Source organism: Silurus aristotelis (genome assembly GCF_946808225.1).
Source record: "Silurus aristotelis genome assembly, chromosome: 25".
NCBI classification, from domain to species: Eukaryota; Metazoa; Chordata; class Actinopteri; order Siluriformes; family Siluridae; genus Silurus; species Silurus aristotelis.
The window spans coordinates 18645649-18655995 of record NC_139598.1 but is presented as its reverse complement, the minus strand read 5'-3'; the positions used below and the strand labels follow the sequence as shown (position 1 = coordinate 18655995).

The 10347-nt window shown below is 40.4% G+C and overlaps 2 protein-coding genes across 4 annotated transcripts in view; both read left to right on the top strand.

The window, feature by feature from the left end:
• The window catches only part of LOC310719501 (beta-1,4-galactosyltransferase 3), a 389210-nt gene that overhangs the window by 364097 nt on the left and 14766 nt on the right, over positions 1-10347 (top strand). The window lies entirely within an intron of this gene.
• On the top strand, positions 954-5719 carry psmc4 (proteasome 26S subunit, ATPase 4). Of its 3 annotated transcripts, none has more exons than XM_083529306.1 (11): positions 954-1036; positions 2094-2192; positions 2472-2658; positions 2868-3014; positions 3179-3288; positions 3435-3528; positions 3798-3965; positions 4040-4116; positions 4258-4426; positions 5145-5200; positions 5349-5719. In XM_083529306.1, exons 1-11 carry the CDS (start codon positions 1001-1003, stop codon positions 5460-5462), a joined length of 1257 nt encoding a protein of 418 aa, XP_083385432.1. In that variant the 5' UTR covers positions 954-1000; the 3' UTR covers positions 5463-5719. The 3 variants fall into 3 exon arrangements, with proteins under 3 accessions (XP_083385432.1, XP_083385434.1, XP_083385433.1); XM_083529308.1 differs by lacking the exon at positions 5349-5719 and adding an exon at positions 5284-5308 and having other exon boundaries at positions 5145-5250; XM_083529307.1 differs by having other exon boundaries at positions 1029-1314; positions 5349-5715.

Below are 10347 nucleotides of genomic sequence, written 5' to 3'. Positions count from 1 at the left end.
TCTATAGTTCAGATCAGCAGCACAATATACCAAAAATCTGGCATAGAACCACATTCCAAATTAGCTACTGGGTGTGAAGAATGGCGTCTACTACTACTACTGCTAACAATAATAATAATAATAATAATAATAATAATAATAATAATAATAATAATAATAATAAGTGTGGCTTATTTACACGACAAAACCCTCATTATAATGTAATACAGGTATTGACCAGCAGGCGGAGACACGCTCACATTCTTTTTACTCGGCAACGGTTTGCTTTGCACATGCGCGTTAGTGCTACAACGCACGCCCTTGACAGATCTACAGCAATTGTTACTGTTTGGATGAAATTAATATTTAAAAAGAATTTCCCCGTTTTTTTATTAGACATAAACAAGAAAAACATGTGAAATGTATTTGAGAATTAAGTAACATTATTAAATTAGCATTCATTTAGCATTACAATTACAAAATCATTACAATGATAATTGTTTATAGGTGTAATTTATAAAATATCCTAGATTCTCTGCATATCCATATAATATCTGTATATACACTGTGTATTATTATTGTACTATTTTTTCATAACGGAAACTTATATATACCATATTTCTGTACATATATTGTGTAATTTATTAGTGTAAAAAAAAACCTGTGTATTTATTTATATTTTCTTATTTTTATTTCTTCATTTTAATCTTTACTTTGATCGTTTATTGTCAGTAACTGCAACCAAACAATTTCCGTATGGGATAAATAAAGAATTCTTAATGTATTATTAGAATATGATATTATTAAGTACTATTCATAATGAGTGCTATGGAGACGCAGCGACCCCTAACGGGACTAATTAATAATAATTATAAATTGTTTTATTATTATTATTATTATTATTATTATTATTATTATTATTATTATTATTATTATTATTATTATTATTTTTAACTTTGACTCTTGTTAGCGCGAGCCTGCGCGTGACGTCACTCGACGTCAGATCCTCCGTAAATCCAAGATGGAGGACGGTGGAGTGTTGGTGGAGAGAGTGCAGGTAAAACCTCATCCTCATTATTGGCCCTTTTTAACGGTGTCTCCGGGGTAATACGTGTCCGGTTTGCCCCTGGTGGACTCTGGTGGACGTGTCCTGGTCCGCTGTTGGGCTGTGGGACGGATAAAACCCCCCCAAGCGCGGTTCTGGTTCATTCAAAGCCCCGGGAATGCTCCGTCATGCTGTGTACTGTAGCGTAGCTTAGCCGGTTAGCCGGGTCCCGTTAGCGCTGTGTCGTGTCGTGTCTCGTCTCGTCTCAGGGGGAGATGATCACCACCAAGGTCGGGGTTTATTCTGTAATATTCTTCTTTTTGGTTTTGGACGCATTTAATACTTCAGTAAAATCGTTGTTATTTCCGCTACGGGATCAGTGTGCTTTGTGTTTGGATGTCGAGCTCTTAAAGAAGCTAATGTGTAGGGCGCGTGTGTAGGGAGCGAGTGTCTGTTTGGGATTCAGCCATGTTTCAGCTGGATTAGTATAAGTGCTATCAAATAGTGTTGTAGTACACCTGTGTGCACCTGTCTGATCCACCTGTCCGATCCACCTGTGTACCGGGGAGAACCCTCTGTGCATGGATCAGTCTCAGTGTCGGTGTGGTGGAGCTGGAAGAGTTTTTCTTCCTGCCGTTTTATTCCTTTTATACACCATCCTGCAGACCTTCACGTCTTTCTTCTGCTATGTCATAAAAGATCAGCAGCATCGTGATGTCCCTGAGAAACCACACGGTGTTACAGCTTCACCTCTGACACTGGAGACTCCTTACATCAGTGTTCAACATCTTCACCCTCGGTTCCGTTACAGGGTTCCTTCAAAAGTCTAAACTTCACAAGTGAAATTTTAGGTTTTAATAAGTCTTAAGTTTGACTGTAAAACCTGCAGAAACCCGGAGTTAAACACCTCAAATAATCATTTATTAGTGGAGCATTCGCTTATTACATCCCTGTCAATCACCTGTTACCATAGAAACGCTCCTCATGTATAATCATGTGATTTACAGCTTATTAATAACGTGTGTGTGTGTGTGTGTGTGTGTGTGTGTGTGTGTGTGTGTGTGTGTAGGACGATGTTCCAGCCATGTTGAGCTCACGACCTCAGACCAGTTTGTCCTTTTTGGCCCCAGAGCCCGAGGATCTGGAAGATCTGTACAGCAGATATAAGGTTTGTGTATTATTGTAAATGATTATATTATTCTCATGAATGATGTGTTTACAGTTTGGGGGAATAAATGAATATAAAGTAAGGATTTTTATTCATATTTATGTTAAATGACTTCCTGTTTAAGCTGATTTGTTGTTTTATTCTTCATCATCAGGTTTTCTTCTACGTATTGTTTTATTGTCGTATGTAATCAAGTCACAAACTCCTGTCTCTCTTTACCCTGACACTCATTTGATTTAGTGTAGAGATTCCTGATGTTTTTTTATGATGTCTCTGTAGAAGCTACAGCAGGAGCTGGAGTTTTTGGAGGTGCAGGAGGAGTACATTAAGGATGAGCAGAAGAACCTGAAGAAGGAGTTCCTTCATGCTCAGGAAGAGGTGAAGAGGATCCAGAGCATCCCGCTGGTTATTGGACAGTTCCTGGAGGCCGTGGATCAGAACACCGCAATCGTGGGCTCCACAACAGGTACAAGCTTCAGGACACCTTCATGCCGTCTGGGTTTCCAAGTCGTATCCGAGGACCTGTGCTGTAATTAGTTCATATTGGTGCTCAGGTGTTTGTGGGCGGAGCTTAGGAGCCTTGATCATCCCTTGCCTACCTTAATTATAATGAGTGCAGTGGTTGTTAATTGTGCGTGTGCGTGCGTGTGCATGTGTGTGTGTGCGTGCGCGCAGGTTCAAATTATTATGTGCGGATCCTGAGCACTATCGACCGAGAGCTTCTGAAGCCCAATGCCTCTGTGGCTCTTCACAAACACAGCAACGCTCTGGTGGACGTTCTGCCCCCGGAGGCCGACAGCAGCATCATGATGCTCACCTCAGGTAAAAAAAAAAAAAAAAAAAAACTGCCCCTCCAACCCCCCTTACACCTTTCTGTAGCAGAAATACTTCCCTTTTATTTGAGAAATTAAATTGTGTGTGTGTGTGTGTGTGTGTGTGTGTGTGTGTGTGTGTGTGTGTGTGTGTGTGTGTGTTTGATGTGACAGATCAGAAACCAGACGTGATGTACGCTGATATTGGAGGGATGGACATTCAGAAGCAGGAGGTGCGGGAGGCTGTGGAACTGCCCCTCACACACTTCGAGCTTTATAAGCAGGTAAGGAATTTAGGGGAAATAGTGTTTTACCCCCTGATCTTCAAATCATCTGGATGAGAAACGTTTATGTTGAGCTGTGTGTGTGTGTGTGTGTGTGTGTGTGTGTGTGTGTGTGTGTGTGTGTGTGTGTGTGTGTGTTTCTTCAGATCGGCATCGACCCTCCAAGAGGAGTTCTGATGTATGGACCACCTGGCTGTGGAAAAACCATGCTGGCTAAAGCTGTGGCTCATCACACCACAGGTACATTAATCACACAGAGGTAACTGGAGAAGACTGTGACAGACAGACAGACAGACAGACAGACAGGTGGTGTGGGTACTCAGACAGACAGACAGGTGGTGTGGGTACTCAGACAGACAGACAGGTGGTGTGGGTACTCAGACAGACAGACAGGTGGTGTGGGTACTCAGACAGACAGACAGGTGGTGTGGGTACTCAGACAGACAGACAGGTGGTGTGGGTACTCAGACAGACAGGTGTTTATCTTTGTTCCTGTGTTTTTTTGTTAGCGGCGTTTATTCGTGTCGTGGGCTCCGAGTTTGTTCAGAAGTACCTGGGTGAAGGACCGCGTATGGTCAGAGACGTGTTCCGATTGGCCAAAGAGAACGCTCCTGCGATCATCTTCATCGACGAGATCGACGCCATCGCCACCAAACGCTTCGATGCCCAGACTGGAGGTACCACCTTTATCTTCTCATCTCCTCATTTACTCACTGAGAACCATCATAACCCTCTCTTCCTCTTTCTCCAGCTGACAGAGAGGTGCAAAGGATCCTACTGGAGCTCCTGAACCAGATGGACGGATTTGACCAGAACGTCAACGTGAAGGTGAGTTTGGAGTTCAGTATGTATTCTGATTGGCTCATTCCTTTTACAGTTCAACCAATAGGCTCCAGGCATTGATCAGATATACCCTTCACACTGTGTGTGTGTGTGTGTGTGTGTGTGTGTGTGTGTGTGTGTGTGTAGGTGATCATGGCCACTAACAGGGCCGACACTCTGGATCCGGCTCTGCTGCGTCCAGGTCGTCTGGACCGTAAGATCGAGTTTCCTCTCCCAGACCGCAGACAAAAACGTCTCATCTTCACCACCATCACCAGCAAGATGAACCTGTCTGAGGAGGTGGACCTGGAGGACTGTATCCTCATCACACCTGATTTAGAACACCTGCCTAACACACACACACACACACACACCCACCCACAAAGTTGACCTTTTCTCAGGAGTTTCTCACGTGAACCTCGGAGAACTCGGTGAGATGTGGAGGAGATGTTCAAGCAAGAAAGTTTGTTACTTTTAATCAGTCTTTATTTTCTTCCTCTGTTTCTTTTATCCCTCTTTCATTTCCTTCTTTATTTCTCCCTTCTTCCCCTCCTTTACTTTCTGTTCCTCCACAGTTCTTTTTTCCTCCTCTGTTCATTTAAGGAGCAGATTCCCTGCTTTCTTCTTTTCCTTCCTCTCTCCTTCCTTCCTCTCTTCAATTTTCTTTTTTCTTTATTGTATGAGATCCATCATTATAAACACTTTCATTCTTTCTTTTTAACTCTGTGCTTCCTGTCCTCCTTCTGTCCTTCTTTTTTTTCTTTCATCTTTTTCTTCTGTCCCATAGATTAAACACTTTCCTTTTCTTCTTTCCTTCTGTCTCGAGTTTCCTTCTCAGGTTTTCTTTTTCTTAATAGAATTAAACTGATGAACGCATCCAGAGCTCCGACGTCTTCGTGGAAATTTTGTTCTCTCGGTTTATGGGTTAAATCTACTGTGTGTGTGTGTGTGTGTGTGTGTGTGTGTGTGTGTGTGTGTGTGTGTGTGTGTGTGTGTGTGTGTGTGTGTGTGTTCTCCTTAACCAGTGTGTTTAGATGTTGCCCGTCCCGACAAGGTCTCTGGAGCTGATATTAACTCCATCTGCCAGGAGGTAAGAGACGCCTTCACACACCTTGCTTTAACAGTCTCACGTGTGTGTGTGTGTGTGTGTGTGTGTGTGAGAGAGACGTGTAGACGTGTGTAGATGCTTCATACAACTGCACCACTACAGCTGTGTGTGTGTGTGTGTGTGTTGTCAGGCTGGAATGCTCGCTGTGCGTGAAAACCGTTACATCGTCCTGGCCAAAGATTTTGAGAAAGCCTACAAGACGGTCATCAAGAAGGATGAGCAGGAGCACGAGTTCTACAAGTAGAGACGCAGAATCACCACGTCTGCATTAACTGTTTCTCTCCTTTATTATTATTAGCCTTTATTTGTATACACACACATACATGGTGCATCATTAACACTTTGATGTTTGATATCTGACACACTCATGGACTGTGACTTCACTGGATACACACACACACACACACACACACACACACACACACAGGCAACTTCAGACCATGTTACAGATTTTCACACTGCAAAAAAGAACCAATAAAATGTTTTCCAAAAAAAACTAATTGTGATGATTTCTCATCTGCTCTCGGCTCCAACACCATTTTTACATTGTATTTATTTTATTTGGTCATTTTCTCTCGTATAAATCAACTTTTATAAATATCCTGTTTTAATATCCAACTGGACTTTTAGCACATTATATAATTATTTCTTTTTTTTTTTTTTTTATATTTATATACGTTCAGGCTGTGAAAATTAACGAGTTAACAGAAATGTTGTTTAATGGCACAAATTTTATTAATGCATGATTAACGCAGCGCACGTTTCTGTTTGACCATTTTATAAAAAATATAAACAAATGAGATGAAATTTAAACTTTTAGCACAACACACATTTATTCACTGCGTCTTTCTTTACTCTGATAGAAAAAAAAAACCTGAAAAATTTTTTTGACTCGCTAAACATATAATTAAGCACCAAATAAGCACCAAAATCCGCCATGTTGCGCAAATCCGGCAGTTAAAACCGTCCGTGTGGAAACAGCAAAAGTTCTGTTTGGTGTCCATTTAAAACACCGTAATTACTTTAGAAGATTTACAAGAATATTTAGTCTTCATGCTCTATATTGACTTCAGTTTCACTAATAATTAACATACATTTGCATAAAGCATCAATATTTGGTTATGCGCATGTTTATTAGAGTATTAAACACCATGTTTTTAATTTAAGGTACATTTAGAACAGATACAAAACACACACACTTGTTTTGGATTTTGAACTCTGCAGTCTTCTTATACAAGAGCATATTCTCTTTATTCATCTCGAGATGAAGCACCAGGAGAGTTGGTGTATGTTGGTTGGAGCTACCAGTGTTTTGTGGTGAACTTCTACCCCCTGAGTTACAGCAGGTCCAGTCCCCGGGTAGCTGTAGTGCCTTTAATGACCACCAGGGGGAAACAGGTTCCGTCTTCATTCCGTCCTTTCACACAACATTCATGAGGAGAAAATCTGCATCTTATAATAACCTCAATCCAGTTATTTTATTTCATTTAGTATTTTTTATTGCACTTTTCCTCCTGCATCAGGTTCTTTATAATATACTGAATGTATGAGGTTCATTTGAAAGAGATGCAGCTATTTTAGCCCAAGAAGACAAAACTTATAACCTTTTGCCTTTTACAGATTAATATAAAGTTACTTTATTTCTGTTCTCCTGTAAATAAATTGTGTTTTATTCGAGTCTGAGTTTGATTAAATCACAGTTTGGTTTGTTTAAATTATTTCTTGGATCTCAGTAAACCAGAGCAGTTTTGAACCCTGTAATAACACTGAGACGTGACCCAAACTAACGGGTCTGATATATTTCACAGGAAAATTAGGCCTGGTTTAAGGTTTAATCAGTTTCATGTCCCTGGGAAATGTCTGTTTTCAGATCTGTTACCTACTGTGCATTGTGGAGTAATGACCGGGAAAGCTGTAAAATGCCCCAAAGCACGTATCATTGAGAAACACCACCGTACTTAGCATGCGTGTTAACACACGTCTGAATTGTTTTGGAATGTAAAACAGGAAAACCAGGCAGTTTTACAAGGTCTGAGATTAACACACCGACACCTGAAGCCGGCTCGGTCCACAGACCAAAACATGTCCACAACGTCCCCTTTAGATGTTGATTGTTTGGTTACAGTCCATTTCAGTTGTGTTGGATGTGCTTCATCTGTAGTTTTATGTTTCATAGACATATAAACACACACAAACACACCAGGCAACATTAACAACAAAGTTTGGAGTCCCATCTTTTCCAGCTCTTTCTCTGCCATCTGGCAGGCGTGTGATCCCCTGATCAATGATGTTTACATACAGGGCTGGTGTGGCTGCGTTACAGGGATCAGATAACGGGGCAAAATAAGAATTTATTATTGTGTATCTTCTAAAGTTGGGACCTGGTGACAATCTGATGGCTGATACCAGGAGTTATACTGAAGATCGATGAGGATGGAGGACCTCCTACATTTCAGAACATTAACAACAAAATCCACTGAGATCCTCCATCCTCGTCACTCTTCTGTGGTTCACTGCTGCTGATTATTTTGATTATTCGATATAATTATCCTGTATATAATTCAGTGTATTTTCCAGATTATCCTCATATCTACACATCATCTGTACATGCTGTACATACAATATACATAATCCGTATTCTGCACATATATTGTGTCACACACCATCCTTACACACATCCTGCACTAATACAACTTCTTAACATTTGTTCACACAACCATATTTATATATAGAATGTAGATATTTCATTCTTTGAGTTCTCTATAATCACATTGTTTCCATGATGACTATTTTCTCAAGCAAAACCAAATACTTTCGAAAGAAGATACTGGAGGTTCACACCCCAAAGCAGAAACTCAATGCTCCAGAAGAGAAATCACCTGAGACCTGCATCTGAGAAACATACTGTAAGCGCGTCTGAATCAGGACACAGGGTTTATCTGGGGAATCAGAGTTCCTGTAGACGCTCAGATGGTGTGAAAGATATTGTTTGGATTCCCTTTTCCAGAGGGACGTACAAAAGTGCTTTAAAGTCTGTTTCACTCGATCACTGAGCAGGAAATTCATATTTATACACACACTGTATGGACAAAAGTGTGTGGACCTTCCACATCTTCCAACCCATGTAAAGCAGATCTTCAAGGAGCTGGCTTTGTGCACAGTGGCATTGTCATGCTGGAGCAGGTTTGGGTCTCTTAGTTCAAGTGAAGGTCTCCAAGTCTCCAATTTTGTGCTCACAGTTTGGGGAAAAAACCACATTACGGGTGTCCGAATAGTTTTGTCAAAAGTGTAGTCAGAATCTCGTCAGAAGAGAAAGATATGTCCTAGATAAAGATGACAACCTCTCGCAACAACTTTTAAAGAGGGAACAAACAAAAAAGGAGTCTGGTTTAGAATGTGGTCTGACCTGATGTCGATGCGTTTGGAGTATTTTACAGTGAAAGGTGGAGAAACTTCTCCCCTCCAGCACACAGCAGCTGAGGGTCAGATGACTCTGAAGAACATTTGTGCAGCTCTGTTGTCCTGCAGGATGAAGTGAATGAGTTTAAAGAAAGGTGTGAAGGTCCTGCTGTGGGGTGTGAACGCTTAATATACCACACTTTAACCTTTAAACCTTTAATGTTTAATTTTACATCAGAACAAACGTAGAATTAACGCAGTTACTGAGACAACCTTAAATACAACCGTAAATATTTACTTTTAAAGCCATATCACACAGGGGTGTACTTACTTCTGTTTTATACGAACAGTGTGTTTTCAAAAGTATTGGGACACCCGACTTTTCCACCCATATGTGGTTCTTCACCAAACCAACAATTGTATTAGACATTTTATTTTGGATGCTGTGGCATGACATTTTCCCTTCACTTGAACTAGGAGACCCAAACCTGTTCCAGCATGATGATGTCCCTGTGCACAAAGCCAGAACCATGAAGATCTGCTTTCCATTGGATTTGGTGTAAGATCTCCTGGATGATAAGAACACTGAATGCACCCCAGGACTCCTCACCTTCTCACCTACATCACTACCAGACTTTAATAAAGTATACTCCAAAATCTTTTGAAACATCTTCCCAGAAGAGTGGAGCTCATTATAACAGCAAATGTGGAATGGAATCTTCAAAAAGAAGCACATATTAATCTTAGTTTGTGTCTACAAAACTTTTGTCCATATATTATAGATGGGTGGATGAATGGATGGAAATGGAAATAAAAATGTGCAGGTTATTAATGAAGGTGTATTTGATGTAGACAGTGTTTGATCGCAGTGTTTGATCAGCGTTATCCTTTTCCCTTAAAGCTGCTCCAGGTTTTATTGTGTACAAACCTACACACTTTCACACACACTTTACCATTTTACTGTTTACATTCGATTTTTACTGGAACTTTATAAGAATGAACACACTCGAGTGTGTGTGTGTGTGTGTGTGTGTGTGTGTGTGTTTGCTCTGTTTGCGCAGTATATTTGAGGTCGTATTTGATCAAATGGGTCACGCCGAGTGTAACATCAGCGAGCGAGGATTGATGGAGGGGCGTGAGAGGGGAATGAACCTCACCTAAATGTGTAAATATTACACCCTGATCTCCTTCAATTGCTGGCGGCACTGAAACACAATGCTGTAAGAAAATAGAAACATTGTGACAGTAGTTTACTGGTTCCTATTAAAATCCTACTACAGTGTAGAAAACAATGTATATGTTGTTTCCTTTTTTGGGTTCTCAAATAGTTCTTTGTCAAAGTGTATAGTTTTAAGGACTAATGACATGAGTGGAACCTTTCCATCACTCACAATATGTTTTATAGTGGAAAACGATTTCTTACGGCAGTAGAAAAAAATCGCTCTTTGTTTGATAGGTTCTTCTACAGAATTGCTGTGAAAGCTCTTCTTTGGTTCTTCTTGACCTCTTATTTATTTTTAGGAGTGTAGAGTAAACAGCAGAGAGACATGTGGATACAGCACACAAGTGGTGAGGCTAATTCTCGACTTCCTTTTTGAGGATTATCTGTTTAAAATCCTGCACATCAGCAGGAGCAAATCATCTGATAATATGGATATAAAACACATTTTATTTGTCTCTTGATATATTACCATGTATTATTATTATTATTATTATTATTATTATTATTA